Raw genomic sequence first — 21,657 nt, 5'->3', positions numbered from 1 at the left:
CTACCTCTTTGATCAGAGACCTGTTTCCATTCCCCCCCATCTACTTGGTTTGCTCCATCTGCCCGATGGCAGGAGAGGCAGGGCTTCACCCTCTCCTGCTGGACTTCTTTTGGGGTTGTAAGAGTATGACTGCAGCAGTCTGTTTCCCTTTCACTCTTCCTAATACTTCCTAGCCTCTCCTCTTCTTCCTTGAGCTCTGCCACCAGGCACAGCAGACCGTTCACCTGCTCGCATTGTATGCAGGTGTCTCTCACACTGTCCTCTGGTACTAACGCCAGGCTCAGATAGTCTGTGCAGCCAGTGACCTGAACACCTATGTCCTTTTTGGGGAGTTCTGTCTTTAAAACAAACTTTGAAAGTTTATTTAAAATGAATGTAATGCACTAAAATAACTTGTTCGAATTGCAGTTATATGTAATATAACTACATTTTTGGTATTTAAAATTTTCTAGTGAAAACACATAACTCTAATCTGTTCAAAAGACTACTTAAAAATTAAAATACTGTGCTGAAACAAATAGAAAATAATTAATAATTATAATAACACACAAATTAATAATTAATGTGTGTGTGATTTGGGAGCTATACATATCAGGGACATATCAGAATCTGTGGTGTAAATTGTTGAGTTTGAGCTCATCAATAAAGATAAACCAAAAAATGCCTAATTTTGAACATCTGATTTTGTTCCATTTCTTAGATTTTTGATTCACAAAAGCAGCAAAAAAATACAGTTAATCTAATTCAGAAAAACAATGCATCAATTTATCAAGACAGAAGTTTATTTTTAAAGTTATACTGTTGATAGTTCTTATAAATCTGCATGGATGTACTTAGATAAAATCCAAATTCTAACAGTTGATATTATTCTTTTGTTTATGGCTGTGGCTATGTTAAAAAGTAGGAGAGGAAGTATTTTAGTTAGCAGTGTTTTAGCCTTTGTCAAGTTAAATTTGAATGTGAATACGAGCTTGAATAAAGCACGTGATTTAATGAATTTTAAATTTGAAATTGATCATATAAGTTGATGATGTTTCCCAAGAAATTTTTGTGCTACCTGTGTGCCTGAAGTCATATCTCATAGAGGGCATTAGTCCACCTTCAATTATGTAGGGACAGGCTCAAATTCCGGTCTTTGTCATTTCTTGTTATTCTACTTTAGTTTGGACATTGTTCAATAAGGCTGAACATTTTGGGTTTCCTAAAAAACCTTTTAATTCCCCAATTAAAATGATATTAAAACAGTAAATGAAGTAGAGCTTTTTTGGTACTAAGGCTCGATTTCAATACTTTAAAATGGTGAGTTAGATGTTATTTTCCAATTATATTTCTGAGGCACACATTGCATTATCTTCTTTTATCAATTTATGAGGTACTGAATGGCCAAGTTCAAAGATTGACCTCTTGGAACTGAGTATTAAGCAAAGAAGAAAGATAAAATATTGATTTCCACAGAACAGAAAATTGTAAAAAAAGAGAGCAAATTTATCTTTTCTCTATTACAGCACCTGCTGATTCAGGGTCAGTCTCAGTTTTAGAAATAGAACTCTTTTCATTTAACCCACACAACATTGCATTCTAAACTTTACAGTCCTACGGCAACAAATCACTTAAAAGTATACGAACGGTTTTTTGGGACTCACTTTGAAAGATTATAAAAAAAATTGTGTGTGTTTATATATACATCTATACATACATATATATATTCACAATCAAACATCACATAAATTTTTATTTTTTGTCAAGATTTAGTTTTAAAATATCTTTATCTTCTGTTATGGGTATTGTATAGTATTTGAAGTGATGTTTAAAATCCTGGCTAAAAACAAAATACAAAACATTTGTATGGCTTTTTAGACAATGGAGTAATACAAACATTCTGATTTCTAAAATGGATAGTTATATTTACTGCTTGACCATTTTAATTGTGTAGTGATGAAATTGCAGATAACTTATGTAATCATTACTTATTACTTAGTATGTGAGTCTGTCTCTGACCTGAATCTTAAAGCATAACCCTGGATGTTCTTACTTAGATAAAAATCCTATTGACTTTATTTCAATGTATAAAATGTCAAAATACTTACGTACTGAAGATTTATCTGTAAGTAAATTAAGTTATTGCACTAACCTTCATCATTATATTTTCCAAAAAACATGTTTTTGTCCTGCTGTTCTCTCTGATCAAGAAAAAGAGTAAATCCCTTTGTAGAGACAATGCTTTCTGCACTGCAAATGAATTTCTGCCTGTTAAGCTATTTTCAGATGTGATTTATCTTGAGGAATGAAAATTAAATGGAAAATTAAGTGTTCAGAGTAGCTTTAGATATTCTATACGTCACTCTTACACTTAATGTCACACTTCACGAAACATAATTTGAGATATTGGTAATCATATTTTAAATAAGCAGACTTTAAATTCAGTGACAGAGAAAAATGGAGGAGAGTTTAATAATAAATATTAGCAATCATTTCTTTCCCTGTAGCAATTTGTTTTTCCTTACAGTGTTCTTTTCTAGATGCTGATATGTAACTAATTGGCAATTTACACAGTAATTTACTGATTTACAGGTTGGAACTTGGGATCCATTGAGTGGCCTTAACATGACAGAGAATCAGAAAGGAAAACCAGCAAACATCACAGATTCCCTGTCCAATCGCTCTTTAATTGTTACTACCATCTTGGTAAGCAATTATATTTGCTTTTCCAGAAATACAATTGTGAAGAAAAGTTAATAGAATATGATATACTAATTGCAATAGTAATGAACAGTCTGTAGTATGAGTTACAGTTAGAATTTACTGTGTCGTGAATGACCTCCAGTTAATCTAGTCATGGATATTTACTCCCATCTAAGTTGCAAGCAAGTTATACCAATTTTAGAGTTACATTAGTTGATTAGTAATTTCACTTTTCTTATTATTTACTAAAATGTTTAGTTCTTTACAAATCTATTTAGTTCAGCAGTATATGAGAAGACAAAAGGTATTTGTTTAAAAATGTGTTTTGTCTGTTAGCTTAACAATACTACCCAGCAAAATTTATTGCTTTTGTTTACTGTTCTAACACTATGATATTCTCAAAAGAAAGTACAAAATATTTAACATTTATTTAATGTTGTTATTGCTTGATTATTGAGTTGAAATTTTTAATCATCCAGAAATTTAGTTGAGCTATCATTTGAACTAGACCAGAAGAAACATTTTAAGTAATTTCTTTTTCATTTCCATTGTTAGCAAATTCACACTAGTGAATGAAGTATTTTTCACTTATAATTACATATATTTTTTATGTAAAAATATATTTACTAATTTCCACACAATAATTTTGAAATAGTAGTTTTAATTTCAATACAAAAGAAAAACTCTCCAGAATTGTGTCTGCTTTGTTTGTCTGCTGCCACCATTATTGCAAATTTGCAGATATATAAAAAAAAAATTCACTTCCCAACAGTTGTATACTTTGTTAAGAAGGTTTTACTTACCAGCATATATTTTGAAGTTTCAATCTAGAATGAATAGATACAAATGTCAGTGGATTTTTAACTTTTTATGTAAGATAAGTTGATAATTTCATCCAGTGGGTAACTTTTTCATTGCTTATAAGGTCTCTTTACAAATTCTAGAAATTATAGAAAACCTTTTGAAATACTTTGTTCCATTTATTCCACTAATTGAAAAATATATAAATTGGAACACTACTATCTCACTTTCAAACATAAGTTCTTGTTATGCTACAACCAGTGCAGTTTTACCACTTTTCTCTTGCACTACTAATTACACATACTGCTGTTACATTGTATCCACATAATCTGCCGAGGACTTTTCTTGATACTGTTCACTGATATATAAGTACTTCACATTTATCCTAATTGCTCCTAGAATTACTGTTTTACAGAATATTGTCCTATCTCTGCCTGTGACTTGTTCCCTTCATTACTCAGTAATCAACCAGACTTTGTACCTTCTGCACACTTCAATAGCAATCATTGTATACTTGATTCCAGATCAGTGATAGCAATACTGGGACAAGGATCAATCCCTGCAAGATTACATAAGAAACACTCAAAAACTTAAGGTGTTTCAAGTTTGTTTATGTTTAATATCTATCTATTGAAGAGGTTTGAGTTAATACCCTCTATGTATCATATTGCTTTTGTATAGTGATACTTGAGCTTGCATGATTTTGTTTGAAACAACTAGCTTAGGAGAAGGCAAACTGCACAAATGTAAAGAGCAGTGCTGCCAGTGAACACTGAGTTTGGCCTGGTAAAGCTCATGAAAGTAGATTGCTGAGATTTAAGAGAGCAGCTGCTTTTGGTTAGTAGTCTTTTTTAAGTATCTGTCCTCTTCACGTGTATCTAAATAATAGAATAAATAAAAGAAATATGAGGGCTTTAAATTGTTGTTATGAGTTGCTCATTTGTAGCTGCCTTTAAAACTGCAGTTATTGTTCAGTAAAAGTTTTGGTAATTGCAACAACTCTTTTCAACTATGAAGACTGGTACTCAGAATAGGTGCTACACATTGTAAGATCTGTACTCAGAATAGTAAGAGGGACCAAAAACATTTCTGACGCAGAAAGCATATGTACTAGCTTAATTTTGTGGCTCTATTTTTTTGTGCTTAACAAATACTTTTCTGTTGGACAGAAAGCATGTTACTGAATATTCATTTTGTAGCAATGCAAGGGAACATTAAAATGTTAAAACTCCTAGAAACGTATTTTCTTCATCATCGCTTTCCTTTACTGTCTTTTTTTAGCCTGGAAAATATTGCTTAACCCCCCTCCCAAAAAAACCCCAAAACAACAAAAAAAGGCAATTCTCTCCTTTAAGCTGCTCATGTGATATTTCTATGCCGGTTTTTTTCACTTTAAGAATTCCCTACAATACTCTATAGTATACTGGCAGCTGTGGAGCCTTAATTATTTTTCTCTGTAGTTTGTTTTAACGCTCATTTTTCGTTTAAAGATCCCAGTCTTTCTCTTATTTTTAATTCTCTTTCTGAAATTTAGAACCATATCTTTTTCCTTCTATATACTGTAGTCATTAAGATCTTTACAGCTGCAAGTAAGCATACTCTACATTTTCAGTGATGGTTGAGACTACTGGACATGAAAATATATTGATGGGCAAAATAATAAAAATAAACTGTGATTCATAAATTCATCTACTGCAAGTAAGGACAGAACTATGTGCTCTTTTTTTCCCTTGAATTCTACATAACGCATTTTATAGGTAATTATATGAAAGGTTATTCCTTGGTTTATGAGCAATTCAGTGGCTCTGTTCTGAAAAGGGGTAGGGGGTCTCAGAACTTCATAATTTCTCAGAAGTCTACTTACATGTAGTTTTTGTGCAGAAACATGTCTGTTTTCTAAGTTCTGGTCCCCTAACATCCCCAAGTAATGATTGAACACGTCTGATAAGACTGATAGTCAGTTTTTTAGGGGGGAGAACAATTAAAAAATAATAATAGATATGCTATTTATATACCTTGTAACTGTAGCTTTGTATATAACAGTCTTTTTCATACTATTACTTTATTTTATTTTAAAGCCATCTTCATTGAAATTTAGACTTTCGTTTGCAATTTCTTTAAAAGTCTCCATTCTGAATATTCTATGTTTTAAAAAGCCAAACCAAGACAAAAACCGAACAGAAAATAAGTTTTCAGCTTCATTAATAAGGATTTATTATTAATTGATTCTCCTAAATTGACTTTGTTATGCAAGCTATCGGAACTCTGATTTTTTTTTTTTTTTTAGATTTTTGTTGTAATTATCTAAATATTTTTTTTCTTGTACATATTCTACCTTTGTTTTGAAATATTTTTAATTTTGGAATTAAATTTTCATGTTCATAATGGTCTGTGCATGATGTTTGGTGTTTTCATGCTAAATTGCTTACCAGCCTGTACATATTATCATACAGGTTCGTTTTTCCTGTTTGACTGAAATAAATGCTTCTTCCCTTTCCCATATCTTTTATGTACTTTTCTGTATCTGCTTGCATCAAAGCTCCGAAAAGCTCACAGTTGTCAAGTTTTTTTTTTTCAAGAACTATTGAAAGTTATGAAAGGTATGTGGTGTTCTCAAATTTAGTGGTTTTTTGTTATTTCGCATTTGAAAAGTTAAATTACTTTTTTTATTGTACTTCCCTGAAAAAATTGCTTTGAATGAGGAATAAATTAGAAGGAATAATTATAATAGATTTTAAACCAGTTTTATTTAGTCAAATAATATATATATATTCCCACACTGTATTTCATTTATTATTTGTTCAAATGGGTAGTGCATAATTTCTCTCCCTTTTTCTTTTCTTTTTAATATTTAAAGCATGAGTTTTCAATAGCCAAATTTTAAATTAATATATATTAAAAAATGTTAACATTAAAAGAACAAATTTACGTTTTGTATTTATAAGAAAGGGTCACTCATCCTTTGTACACAGAATTGAAGATTTAGAATTTTTTCGTTTTCATTTTTATGGTATATTTTGAAGAAAAATATCTGATGCAGGCATTTCTTCATAATTACCATTGTATCATTTTGGGATGATTCAAGAAATACCTAAATTTTGATATATTAATAATTCAGTAATATTTGATTCCTGTTTTTGTTATGGCCCTGAACAATTATTTCTCTCTCATAAATCTATTTGAATTTTGTGTACTGTCACAAAATAGATGAATCTGTTTTTAGCTTGCAAAAAACTGTAAACATGATATTTTTCTATTTTTAGTCTAATCACACATGATAGGGTTTTTTTTTAGAAACTAAAGGAATATACAATTCCTTACTTTCTGATTTTGGTATTTTTCTTTTTGCCTTTTTATATCTTTTTTTTTCATGATTAGTCAGTACCTAAATGCCACTCCTAGACTTCTTATACCCATTTCAACATCTAGACCCTGCCTGCTCTTCTTCCTGAACTAGTTTTCACTCCTGCCTGTATTCCACTCGTCTGTCTTCAGTCACCAGTGCACACTGTAAACTGACTGATTTCTTGAAGATGTAGCAGACATTTAAAGCAAACTAACGTTTTTCAGGAATTTTTCCATCAAAAAAGGTAAATTTGCCAGCTTTATGAATTATGTTGCTCATAAGTTGAAAATCCCTCTTATCCTGAGATTCAGCATAATGTCTGTGTACTTCAGACTTGAAAGGTACTCATAGAGAAGCTTAGCCATAGTACTTTTTTTCATTTCAAACATATGCAATGCTTATCAGAAAAAGCTATGAGGTTTGAAGGGAGTCGTAGTATATGAATGTATAGAGCGGAATCAGCACAAGTTAAAGTTTCACTTGATAAAAAAGGTCAATACATCTATTTTTCTCCTGACTGGATGCAACCAGAATGCTGGATGGCCATTGATTTATATCTCTGAATAATGACTGGGAATTACTTTCTTCGGATTCCAAGTTTACGTCATCCTGCCAAACACTTTCTCTTAATTCTCTAGTGCTTCAATTCCCTTTTATTACTAAAATGTTAGTAATAAAAATATACTTTTACATAGTGGTAAGCATCAGTTCATAACTCCACTTCAGGATTTGTACTTATGAATACTAAGGACCACCAGCCTAGGAAAATACTTTCTGTATTTTTTGGCTCTCTTAGGCTTGGTTTTTTTGCTTGTTTTTCCCCACGGTATTTTGAAAATTTAAGACACCTCATAAGAAAAGAATGTTTTGCTTTCTATTATGGTAAGACTTAATAATGTCTTTGATATTTTTCATGTATCATGAAAATATGATTTAGTTCAGCTGAAATATAGGTTAGTACAGTCTGAAGTGTTGCAACAGTTTAATGCTTACACATTTTGTGATTTATTGAGTCAAGAGTTTTTGCTTGAAATAAGCATCAACTTATATCTGTCTAATGGGATAGGCACTTAGTACATATTCTTGGGATGCAGCTGAAGTAGGAAACTGCTTTGCAAATAAAAGGTCTGAAGAGAAAAAATGTTTTGGACAGTAGAAGACTATACAGAAAAGCAGCAGATGCCAATAGGAAATGACTTAATGTAGGATTGGAAAAGTATTAAGAGAGTATTAATAACTTATTGATCAGACTTCTTAACAAAAACTTTTTATGCATAACAAAACATTATAATTACTAAATAGCAGTACAGATACTATTGTAGCCCTTATCCAAACTGGGCAGAGTAAAGAATAATAAAAGAGCATGGAGTTAGAGCTAAGAATTCCAGAAAGGGTTGTAAGATTTTTTTTAACAAAGTATAAAAAAGCATCAGCATAAAAGATAAAATGTCTGAAGATTACTGAAGTGATTTTATAGAAAAATATGCAAGAATGTATCAATGAGCTGGAATGCTCAGTGAAGAAGATCCCGGTGTACTTATTAAGTAAAGGAGGTTCAAAAGCATGAATTGACAATTACATTTCCTCCCTGATATCTCATGTATTTAAATTCTGCCCCATATAATTCAGATTTGCTTGTAATAGAAGGTAGAAACAAAAATGTTTTCAAGAATCTTGTCAAGATTCCATAGATTGAGGGATGTGTAGACTGTAAATATCTGAGTGACTCCAAGAGCAAAGGTCTACAATTTGTGTATGTGAGCATTCCAAGCTACGTTGGAATTTCATCATGCCTACAAAACAGGCCTTGAAGCTGTGTAAGCACTGCTCAGCAGTAATGAAAATATCTCTGTGTTATAACACTGTTTTGAGCACTCACTGTTTTGAGACTAGTTAATGTGAAGAAAATATATTTGGTCTTAGCATACCTTCTGCTTGGCCAATAGCACGCTTTTCTAAGGAATTCTCATTTCACCTGTGGAAACTGTTTTCCTTACAGTTGCTTTCTTTGAGATATTTCATATCAATTGTCTGAGTTTATTAACAACTATTTTCATACATTGTTTTTGCTCTGACACCATCTCTGCTTCTGAAGAATTATTCAATGATCCTTGTCATTTAAATGGCTTTCAACTTTCATGTTTTCTGTTAGGTCTTTGCTCTTGTCAGTACTTCACCTAGAAGAGCTATTCTGGAGTTTTTTGCTTATCTGTTGTTTGAAAAATTTCTGTCAAATCATCCTAGTAGTTTCTCCAGACAATTGATTTTATGTTCCTTGTTAATTGTATGAAGATCAGTGATGTACTTTTTATAAATATGGCTATAATCCTATCAATAGAAGTATATAAAAATCAGACTCAGCAGAGTCTGAATTCAGTGTTTTATTTTATTTAAAAAAAAGTGTAAGAGGCAACAGGGGTGCAAATATCTTCTGAATACAATTCTTTTAAGAACAAGATTTCTCCCTGCATTCTCCTTTGCATTTTTTTGGCAGAATCTTCTATACTCAAGTTTCAGTTTTATGTAGAGTTAATGTTCAAGTCAAGGGAAACCTCAAGACAGAGGTTTCTATAAAGAATGTTAACAAATCATTATTAAAGATGCCAGATGCCCATGCAGTGAGATGCCTTTAATGCCACCGAGTGCTGATGTGGAGATTTAGGACTAAGAGTTTTCCTAAGTTGCCCTGGAGAGTTTTTTCTGGTTATTAACTGAGACTTGTATTTGATAGAGTGTTTGGATCTACTACCTTTTGTCTTACCTTACTTGGTTCTTGTTTTTTTTTCATTGTAAAAAATGAAAAAAGTCTATCCCAAAGGTGAGAAAAGACCAAGTTGCATATTTAACCTATCAAATACAACTTGAATATTCATGTCATATTATAACAGAAAACTACCGTTTGTTTTTTTGTATTTTTCCCTTCACCTCTGTATTTGAGAAAGGCCATCCTACACTGAGAAACACACATAAAAATCTTATGTTTTGCTAAATGTTAATTTTCTTCCCATAATTATGATTGTTCTGTCATTCATTTTAATTTATTTGCTTTCTGTTTGCCCACTTAATGCAAAAAAAGTCATATTGTACTTTAATTTAAACATAAGAAGAGAAATATTTGAAGAAATTAAATTCAATTGTCATGGAATGTGTATCATAAAATTTACTTTTTGAGTTAATTTTTTGGGTTTTGCTACAGTCTTGTAAATGGCAACCTATAACTTAAGACAGTAGTGCAATAGGTACTTTCATTAAATTTTTCCTCCCCCTGTGGGCTTTTGATATTTTACTTAACAAAGCAATGAAAAAACAGTTAAAATACTTGTATTAAGTATAAAATCTAATACTTAAAATATTTGACTGATAGTTGGAGTTTTAATTTTTTTTTCATTTGCCAAAGTACATTGTTTCTACATTTTAACAGTCTACACTGTCCATCCAAACAATACATTTGACATTAGTGTATGATGCAATTTCTTAAGGAACACATTTAAATTTAGTTCTTATATGAACTCCTTGAAGGTATGTCTACAGTGTTTAGAGTGTAATTTTTTCAAATAAAAATGTGGGAAAGAGAATCTTCTGACTAAATTCACTTTAAAGATATATGGAGACTTTATACAGACATAATCAAATCTAAAGGATTCTACTTTTCTTATTAGTTCTTTGTACAGGGAGTGGTATCATGAATTATGACTGTATATGCATCTGTGCACATGACTGTGTACCACTTAAGGCTAAAACAAGAAGAAAGGTGTGAGGGCACTCATTATCCATTCTGCTTTTTTAATACTTACAGGAAGAGCCGTATGTTATGTTCAAGAAGTCTGACAAACCCTTGTATGGAAATGACCGATTTGAAGGTTATTGCATTGACCTCCTCAGGGAGCTGTCTACTATCCTTGGATTTTCCTATGAGATTAGACTGGTGGAGGATGGAAAATATGGAGCCCAAGAAGATGCCAGTGGACAGTGGAATGGAATGGTTCGTGAACTAATTGATCATGTAAGTTAACTTTTAGAAGCTTTCCAGTATCCATTTAGATTTCAAATCTGTCTGTAAGAATTGTAAAACTTTTATGAAGATACCATTTGAATACTACTGTTTTCAAAATGCAGATGTTTAAAGAAACAGTGCCAGTAAGTTCATATCCATTATTTCTTCAGTGTGGAATTTGTTTGTTAAATGAAATATCTCGGTTTTGTGTATAGAAGTGTGTGTTTTGGCCAAACTGGTTTAACTCTTCTGTGACATATGCCTAAGACAAAATATGGAATAAATAGTACTAAGAATTTATTTCTGAGAATGATGTAGAGGTTTTTATAATGAAATATATGTCTTCAATAATCAATAGAGGTCAGGTCTCTTCTTCTGGTAGTGGATCTGAGATTTTGTCTCAGAGAAATTTCTGTGTATGTAGTGTCCCCCAAGGATCAGTGTTGGACCCAGTTCTGTTTAATATCTTTATTGATGATCTGAACAAGGAGATTGAATCCATCATCAGCAAATTTGCAGGTGACGCCAAGTTGGGGGGGAGTGTCAATCTGCTGGAGGGTAGGAGGGCTCTGCAGAGGCACCTGGACAGGCTGGATAAATGGGCTGAATCCAATGGTATGATGTTTAACAAGACCAAGTGCAGGGTCCTACACTTTGGTCACAACAACCCCATGCAGTGCTACGGGCTGGGGACAGAGAGGCTGAAGAATGACCAGGCAGAAAGGGACCTGGGGGTTCTAATCAACAGAAAGCTGAACGTGAGCCAGCAGTGTGTCCAGGTGGCCAAGAAGGCCAATAGCATCCTGGCCTGTATCAGGAATAGTGTGGCCAGCAGGAACAGGGAAGTGATTCTGCTCCTGTACTCGGCACTAGTTAGGCTGCACCTTGAGTCCTGTGTCCAGTTCTGGGCCCCTCAGTTCAGGAAAGACACTGAGGTGCTAGAGAGTGTCCAAAGAAGGGCAACGAGGCTGGTGAAGGTGCTGAAGCACAAGTCCTATTAGGAGTGGCTGAGGGAGCTGGGGCTGTTTAGCTTGGAGGAGAGGAGGATCGCTCTCTACAACTACCTGAGGGGAGGTTACAGCGAGGTGGGTGTCAATCTCTTCTCCCAGGCAACCAGCAGTAGGACAAGAGGGCACAGTCTTAAGTTCTACCAGGGGAGGTTTAGGTTAGACATTAGAAAAAAAATTCTTTACAGCGAGAGTAATCAGACATTGGAATGGGCTGCCCAGGGAGGTGGTGGAGTTACTGTTCCTGGAGGTATTTAAGAAGAGACTGGATGTGGCACTTAGTGCCATGGTCTAGTTGACAGGGTGGTGTTGAGTCATGGGTTGGACTTGATGATCTCAGAGGTCTTTTCCAACCCGGTTGATTCTGTGATTCTATAAACACAGACATTGTTTGATATTAATCTTTCTTGAAATTTTAACAATAAAATGCAAGCAATAAAACAACAATATCCACGTATACTGAAGGAGTAAAGCAGTGTCAAGACAGATACCATTACAATTACCTGTAAATGAGTAAGGGAGGCATTACTTCAGGTTTTTTAAAGCATGCTTTCTTGTTTGGTCGCGTCAGTTGAATTTAGTCCCTTAGAAATATTTTAATCAATTTAAAAATTATGTATTATCCCTTTCTGCATTTATTTGGGTAAATTACTTGATAGCATTTTCTCTATAGACATGTGGTCAAAGGCTGAGATGAAACATATTCTGCACATCACTGTGATTTAAAATAGGAAAAAGAGAAGACTATTTTATAGTTAATTCAAATGGAACCTCTTAATGATGGCAGAAACTACATGAATAGCTTGAAAAAAAATATTCCCTAATCTTGTTTCAATTTGCTTTAAGATTTTAGCAGATGGGCAGAACATGTGCTAATCAAAATATTCACATTTACTAGGAGGGTTGTTCTTCATGCTTTTTTAGTAAATGATAATCTGGTATTGGCGTTGCAACAGATGTTGATTATGCCTGGCTTCACACTTTTAAGAAGAATGCGTAGGAGTATTACAGTTATATTATCTTTAATGTGTGTATGTGTTATACCTAGTACGCATACATAGAAAACAAACATATTTAGCTACACTCTCTGTGCCTCTCTATACACGCGCATTTTTATACGTGAATAAATGCATAGACCTGTTTAACTATTAGACTTGATGGTTGCTAGGTAATACCATCATCTGGAACTAATTTTCCATGATTGAGGTGGATTTTGTGGAAGTATATACTCAGAAGCAAAAATAAATCACATTTTTATATGCCTTTTATTATTCAGCCTTAAAACATTCTTAAAAAAGAACTGGTATGGCCTCCTAAGCTTTTCACTAAGATAATCTTGAAATAAAATGCATTTGAAGAAGTTGCAACAGAAAAGTGTGTGGAACTGTAGTTTTCCCATCCTTTCCTCTTGATAACACAGAATGAAACATGTGTTCTCTATTTCCACAGATAATATATAACTAAATGTAGATTAAAATTTATTTTGCCTTTTGAAATGTTTTTTATTTAGGAATCAAAAGAGTTTAGAAACTGTATTAGTACATCATGGAAGATGTAGTACAACTTCATAACCTGGACCATAAATTTTTTTATGAGTCTCTCTCAATTTCTCAATTGTTAAAATTTTCCTTTATTTTTTTTGTTTGTTTTATCTATTCTTATTTTATAATATATTTGAATACATGCAATTTATTTATACACCAATGCCCTTTATTTGAATGCATGTCATTGGTACATTTTACTAGTAAGCAACACCTCAGACCTCAGAACTGATGCATGAGAATGTAGTGAAAAAAATCCAGACAGACCGTTACCACATTTGATGCTTTCATGTGGTTCGTACTTCACATTGCCCGGTAGCTTAGCTTTTCAATCTTTCTTTTCCCTTAGATAATATTTTTAGTGTCAAAAAGGCTCTCTTTTCTATAAAGTGATTTAATAAACTCTTTTTTTAGTTTGAGTTTCTAATTAAAAGAAATAGACTACAGAATAAAGATAATTCTTAAAGTGGCCATACATCCATTGAAAAATGTTTTAAGAAATTACTTTCTTTTTATTTGTTTTTTATAATTTATCTCTCCATCAGTTAAGTTCAGAAAGAAAGGTTACTATGCTGTAGCATAGTATGTATCTGCAAGGGTAATGAGTTCACATTTATAATCCAAGTGCATAATTTTGATATATTATTTATATAGAAAGGAAGATGTACAATTTATATAAAGATGAAAAGTACTAAGTAAAATCTAAAATTTAAATAAACTGTTTAAATCCATGCTTAGTCACTTTTCGTAAGTGCTTGAGCTCAAAAGTCTAAGTGAAAAAAAGATGATGCTATCTGAGCTGAGTTCAGCATATTATGTCAGCCTCAGGCTTGAAATTTTACGGTGTGAACAGAGGCTGAAGTGTTTACATCAGTCTTTGTTTTCAATCTCCTTTTGCATAGTTTACTCACATTTCCTCTTTCTTTGACTATTTTACTCAGACTTCACATACTCATTCTGATATTGGTCTCCAAAAAATATGTAGTTTCCTTTTGAATAAATGATAACTACTGAAAGTGAAAAATTAGTTCATTGGTTCCTTCCCTTTTATGACTGACTGATAATGAATTCTTGTAGGAAAAGACAGAAGTCTCTAGAGCTGCAAATGCAAGAGAAATATTCACTAGGACAGCAAATATAGATGAGATTTCTCTATGAATAAATTTTAAATTTAGTTTCTCCAGTTAAGCTGTCTGATTTCTTTGTCACAATTTTACATTCAGTATTTTAACCACTTCTCAGGTTAATTCAAGATATGGGTGTTATATATTTGAGGGAGGGGGAGCTAAGTTCCAGGTATTTCCATATTTTATGTATGCATTCTCCATAAAAAAGTATTCTTTATGCTGACTTTCTGTCTTTGGTTCAAGAACTTTCTGAAAGGGGAGATTTATTGAATTTATTTTGAACTAAATTATAAATGAAAATATATAATTTTGCTTTTTTTTTTCTGTTCAACATTCCACTTTACACAGCCAAAATTACTTAAAAACCTTCTTATAGTTGGGTTCTAAAGCAGGAATGAAATTACTGTTTTATACTTTGAAAGAGACATAACTGGAAAGTGATTTGTTATTATATATGCAGTATTAAAAATAACCTTTTTTTGGCACTTTGGATGATTCTTCTACAGCACAAAGCTTATGCACTACGAATAGACTTCAAGGCTTGGAGATCTTTTATGATTCATAAATAATCACAGAAAAGGTCCAATTTTTTAGATTATGATTGGTCTTTTATTACATGTGAGGATTAAATTGGAACTTTCTATCTCAGAAGAGTAGGATTTTCAGCTTGGAGGACTTTCACACAGTTGTACAATTGAAGAGCATTACTTAATTTGAGTTAGACATAGTATTGTTTTTGACCACTGGGCCAAGGCCAGTCATAGGTGGTTCAGTAAGGCCAAGTACTGGGACTGCACCTGTGTCATAACAATCTAATGCAATGCTACAAACTTGGAGGACAGAGGCTGGAAAGCTGCTTGTCAGGAAAGGCCCTGAGGGTGTTGGTTAACAGCATGTAGTTATCATGTAAGTGTAGATCATGTAACAGGTTTATAAGCTTGTGTCAAGGGAATTCCAGTTGGACTCACTTCCCTTCTAATGGGATTCAAGCCCACTAATACACCAGGAGTTGTGGTGGAACTCAAACCCACTATTACACCTCTGTTTCTGGTGGGACTCAAACCCACACTTGGGCCTTGGGAATCCGCTACTGATTGATGAGAGGGACATAAAGTGTAGAATTAGAATGGATTTTTTTCTTAAGCAATGCACCTGCAGTGTCCCAGCCTCATGTTTGGGGACCCTGATACTGAGAAAGGTAGAGTTTATATATCACACATCTTAAGAGATATGGTAGCCTAATCAGTTACCAGTGAGTGTATAGCAAGCGCATGGTTATCCTGTACAAGACCTTTGTGTGTTTTTCCTGGACAGGTGGTTGGCAGTGTATATTAATCTTCACTGTTCTAAACCTGTGCAGATGGAGTCATTTTGCACTGGCTTCTGAACAGCTGCTGTTCCGAGAACCTTGATTTCATCATTAGACCCAGGTTCCAATACTTTTCCATTACCTGAGAGTCTGAGTAGATCTCTTTGGCATCCACTGATATTAGTTCTTAACGTTTCACATCTGCGTTTTTGAAATGAACATGGAAAGTGTTCAGGACTCCTTCAGAGGAAGGGTTTAAAGGTCTAGAAGTAAGGCTAAAGGAAAATTCTTTTGAAAACTGTGACATTTTAAGTAAAACATCACCAAATAAATTATATTACAGGGCAGTATTTTAATGTTACATCTTTAATACTCTGAAGTAATACAGTTCAGTATAGAAGATATAATAATATACACTAAACTCTGAGTATTCACAAACCACTTAATGTGTTTTAGTTTGAATGGATATCAGTGAGAGCAATATAAATACTCAGCTCAGCAGAAGGTGTAACGTTTCATTTATCTTCAAATGGTTTTCACCTTCAGAATACATAAATCTATCTTGATTTTAGAGTTTCTAAGTCTTCTTTTCTCATAGATTTCATTACAAAATGCCTTGTTCATCTATAAAGCTTTCACACTTTATATAATAATTTCTCCTTTTCTTCTATGAGTTTGCATTGGATACATTGAGCACTTTTACATTACAAAAGTTGAACTTAAATTATTATTTAATATATAATAATTAAGTATAATACTTATAAGCTCCTTAGAGGTGTCTAAGCTCCTTGTAAGTACAAAACTTAAGCAACCTTTCTGACAAAATGTGTGAGACAGTTAATTTTTTTTCAAACCTTAAGTCTAAGCTAGCATCCACAGCTGAATCTAAGGTGTCATTTGATGAAAATTTCCCTTATGCTAGATGTATTGTACATGTAATAAATTTGAACTCTGATACTTAGGGAAGATGATGTTTTGAGGGTAATATTCCGTAAACAACATAGTGTTTTGGCAAGTCTGCAGTTCAGCTACAGTTGCTTGAACCAGCAACTCTGGTGAATATAGATAGGTGGTAAGCTGAATGACTATGAATTTCTGCTGACCTTGTTTTTTAATGTTTTTCTAGTATCTCGGCATTTTCTTTTATTTTTATTTGCCCTCTTTTTAAAAAAAAAACAACAAAACACAATTCACTTTTTTCTGTATTCTCTGTATAGAAGATAAAATAAAATACTTCTGTTCTATTTCAGTTTTCTTATCCTTATCTGTTTGTATTTTCAGCTTTTTTATTTTTTATTTATAATTTATCTCTCTCCTGATTTCTCTGTTTAGCCATTTGAAGGCCATCTGTTCTGAGATCATTTTTATTTCTTGATATTAATTTATTTACCTTGAAGACTAAGTATCTCTGTTCTATACTGAAGCTCTCTTCTCTGAGTTTCCAGTAATCATTATTAGTTAAATTTGTTAAGCTATGCTGGCAGTTTTCCAGTACAACTGTCTCTTTAAACAAAGATACTAATTTGCATTATTTAATATTTCAAAATAGTATTCTAACTCCTTACAGTTATTCTGTGTCATGATATAACACCCATGATTTTTTAACTGTTAAGTGCCTGTAACATACCTTTCATGTATTTGTTTATTGTCTTAAGTATTCATATCATCTACCAGTAATTGTTTGCATGTTTCCTTTTCCTCATTAAAGTAGCATTTTATTTCTGTGTGAAATCTGTCATGGGGTCTAGAGGATAATTTATTATGATAATATGTAATATGCCAGAAAATATCACTTGTGCTTTTTGTGTTTTCAGTTTAATTGTTAATGCATTAAACCACAATTTCATGTGCTCTGACCTTTTTTTTTCAATGTAATTATCCCAAGCTAAATAAGCAGCAGTGTGTCCCTGACAAGCAGCTATGCATGCCTCTTTTTTTGCTTGATATTCTGTTTTTCACTTAAGCAAACTGTATATGTTCACAGAACCTCACTTCAAATATCTTTCATGTCTGAATTTATCAATTTAATTAACTCAGATATGCCATACTATACATCTTCTGTTCCTGTTTGTTTGTTTTCTTTAAAGTGAAATATAAAGAGATGATCTTCTACATGACCATAGAATGTCATTAGTAGCTAGAGTTTTACTACTATTTCAAACTAACAGGCAAACATTGATATCTATACTCAGAAGATTATAGTTTTCATGGTTACTTTGTCACTCTCTATTAAAGGATGTGTATGATATTTCATGGAAGAATGTGCAAACAGATCCTAACTCAACAATGTTATGCAGAATATAAACTTCAGATAGAAGTGCATAAACCCATGAAAAACGCCAGGGAAATGATAAAAATCCCCCTCAGTAATCTAATATGCCAAAGTAGTTCTGCTTAAGCCAGAAGTTTAGGCCAAGTGTGCAAAGCATGTGCCTTAATTCAGCTAGGAACACATATGTGCGTATGTGGATTCCCTATTGCATTGTTACTGATTTCAGGTATGGGACAGACTGAAGATGTAGTTTTTCAATAAAACAGCAGTTGAAAGTGAGTTCAACAGCAGTTGAAAACAAGTTGAAACTTGTTTTCCAAAAATCAAGGAACTTCCAGTCTGCATTTAGTAAAGCAAGGCCTAGCAATATTTCCAATGTTACAGTAAGGAACAGAGAATAACAAAGTATACACTTTTTCTTGATGCTCATAAATGTTAATTCGTGATCTTTTGAGCTGATTATGTCCTATGTTTCCCAAAGAAACTAGATGAAAAATTTCAAGTACATTCACAGTTATTTGACACCAGAAGTGGTAGGAGACTTTGACAACAAGGTCTTTTAAGTGCTCTGAGATGTGTGCTTTTTTTTCTGGAGATCTGTACTCGGAGGGTAGTTCAGTTGAAATTTCTTGACATTAAGAGTAAGTGAATATTACTTTCTTGTTTGTTTAACTAAGTAATGCTTTTCTCCTAAATAATGTTTTTTTACAGTTAAGGTATTATGGACTTGCCTGGTGAAAGCACTTGGTTATACAAAATTATTAGGTTTCAGTTAGAGAGAATAACTGTGCAGTGAATAATTGGAATTAATTTGAATTAATTTTCACTGCACTGCCATCAAGGCAGTGGCATGAAGTTTTTTAAATGAGAATCCAAACAATGACTCTTTAGCTCAAGCATCATCTATGCTTACAGTAATGATTAGGAACTGATTGGATCCTGGGCTAGGGTTGTATTCTTACAAGTATTACATTTTTCATATCCTCATACATTTATCTGATCTTTCACTTTTGTTACTACAATGATAGTGAAGAATGGTAGAAAATAACAGGGGGATTATTGTTTCTATGATATGTCTGTTGATGTGAAATTCATGGGAAAATTAGAATTCTCTAATAGCAGGGTTCATTTCCATTGGGACTTGCCCCTTTTATTAGGTAAAATCATGTGTCTACATTTTTATTCTGTCTGTCCTGGTTTAGGAAAATTTGATCACTGGAGCTGATCACATTTAGTAGAAATTAAGTTACCTGGAGAAAATTGATGAAATGACTTTTCAAATATGTACTTTTCCTCCAAGGAAGGGATTTACAATTTTGTTTTTAACATAAAGTGTTCAGCAAGTTATTTTTTGAGCTTATCATGAATCTCTTCATTCTATATGTTTCTACAATAACTTTACTTCAGTGTGCAGTACTTGATCACTGTGAAGATCCAAAACAAAATTAAGTTCAAAAACTCCATGCTGTAACTTGTCTTTTACTCATCTCCAAAGAATTTCAACATATCTCAAAGTGAACTTTTCATGGAAGGTAGGGAGAAGGGACCGTGGAAACCTTGAGTAGTTCAATTCTCATCGAAGCACCATTTTGGTAAACCAGTTTGAGGATGTGCTGGCAGGAGATGTGTCTCTGGGAATGATGCCCAAAATACGACATAATGTTTGGGAAACTGAAAGGTATTAAGTATGATCTGGTATTCTTAGAGATCTAAGATAATTCTGTTGTTTAAGGAAATAAAAGTCAAATAGTCAGAGTTGAAAAAAGAGACAGCAAATGCAGCCTTAGTTAAATCCAAAATACATGAAATGAAAATGATTGTCTGCGTGTGTTAGGAAGAAAATCACTTTATTTTGTCGCAATACTTTGAAATTGATCTGCACAGTCAGTTTTTTTCTGCCATTTCCTGACCTCTGAGGGCACAATTAGCAGTGATGTGTGGTAGCTTCCAAAGATGACTAACTTCTCTTCCTGATAACATATGTTAGTGTGAAAAATATCTATATATACACACACACACATAAATATGCATACCAACCTTAAGGGCTTGTAAAGAATGTTTGTATATTTTTATGTGAATCTGTGGGACACAGTACTCATAAAGTGCCAGTAGAAGCTGTGAAACAGTATAGATACCTGTTAGAGATTTTTGACTCTGGATACTGGATAAATAAATGACATACTGAGGCCATGTTTTATATAAAACCCCCGTGTAATGCAAAATGGATGGTTAAAAGTTTTAAGATTATGTGGTCAAGTTCAAAGAAAAGTATTAAACCTGAGGGAAGATTTTTTACTTCTTGCTCTGCTTTAGAAGTGTATTCAATAATCTGTTATTGGAAGTAAAACATTAATTTATAGTACGTAAAACACATTGTTAATAAAAAGCCATTTGTGTTTTGCTAGATTTTTTTTTAATATGTAGATTAATTTGTAAAGATTGCTACACTTATTCTAGAATAAGTATCTTTTCAAAAATGTATCAAAAGTCATTCTTGAAATACATGGTAATTGATTTTCTTTACTTTTTTTTTTCTGGATAGAAAAGATACCATGTGCACCATTCAGCCCTCTCACTTCCATGGCTTATGATTTTCAAGCTAGTTTGAAAGTAACCCTTCTGGCTCTCAAAAGACCTATTGAAATACTGTAGATTTCATAATTTCAAAATGTAGCAGCAAGACCAGTGCAGGATCTACACTTATATTATTGGTATAGTGTAATAATAACAAAAAGATGGTACAGTTAGAAAAAGCCACCACAGAAGTACGGTGTCATTGCTCTTCTCTGGAGTAATCCAGTTACTATTAGAGACCTACATAAGGGCAATAGACTTTTGCTGAAAGAGCAGTAGCAGCTTAGATAATTCAGCAATTTCTGGCTGTCTTTGTAATTGTAAGAAGGATTTTATCTTTTTTATCTACTTAACAGGGGAATATCATAATATTGTTGGGAAACCAGGAGACTATATGCAAACTAGTTTCACTAGTTGCAAATTCTGTCTACATCCAGAATAGAAATAAAACTGCAGTTTTGTTAAAGGGATGAGTTTAGAGAACTGGAAAGAGAAATTACTTGAACTGCAGAATCAAAGAATCACTGAGGTTGAAACTGATCCTAGATATCACCTCATCCAAATCCCTGATCAAAACATGGTCAGCTAGAGCAGGTTGCTCAGGGCCATGTTCTGTCAACTTCTGAGTGTCCTTAGGGATGGAGACTCTACAACCTCATTGGGTAACCTGTTCCAGTGTTTGAGTATTCCCAAAATAAAAAGTGTTTGGTTCTTTTTTATCTTTGAATGGAATTTCCTGCATTTCAATTTGTGCCTGTTAGCTCTTCTTTCACTAGGTACTACTGAGAAGTTTCTGGCTCCATCTTCTTTACTTCTCCTTCAGTTATTTTTATCCCCTCATCAGATCTCCCTGAACCTTCTCTTCTTCAAGCTAACCAGTCACAGATCATTCAAGTTTGTCCTCAACTGGCAGGTACTCACACTTCTTAATCATCTCCATAACACTTTGCTATACTTATTCCAGCATGTCCCTGTTTCTCTTGTACCAGTTCAGACCTGGAGCT

General features: G+C 33.1%; 1 protein-coding gene across 6 annotated transcripts in view; it reads left to right on the top strand.

The window, feature by feature from the left end:
- Positions 1–21,657, top strand: part of GRIK2 (glutamate ionotropic receptor kainate type subunit 2) — a 366,025-nt gene that overhangs the window by 205,069 nt on the left and 139,299 nt on the right. For all 6 annotated transcript variants that reach the window (XM_032682341.1, XM_032682343.1, XM_032682339.1 and 3 more), the window contains 2 exons: positions 2,572–2,685; positions 10,626–10,832. In XM_032682341.1, coding sequence (XP_032538232.1) covers positions 2,572–2,685; positions 10,626–10,832 — 321 coding nt within the window. The remainder of the gene's footprint in view (positions 1–2,571; positions 2,686–10,625; positions 10,833–21,657) is intronic.

The sequence above is a fragment of the Chiroxiphia lanceolata genome, chromosome 3 (assembly GCF_009829145.1).
Source record: "Chiroxiphia lanceolata isolate bChiLan1 chromosome 3, bChiLan1.pri, whole genome shotgun sequence".
Lineage (NCBI taxonomy): Eukaryota > Metazoa > Chordata > Aves > Passeriformes > Pipridae > Chiroxiphia > Chiroxiphia lanceolata.
This window is presented reverse-complemented; position numbering and strand designations above follow the sequence as displayed.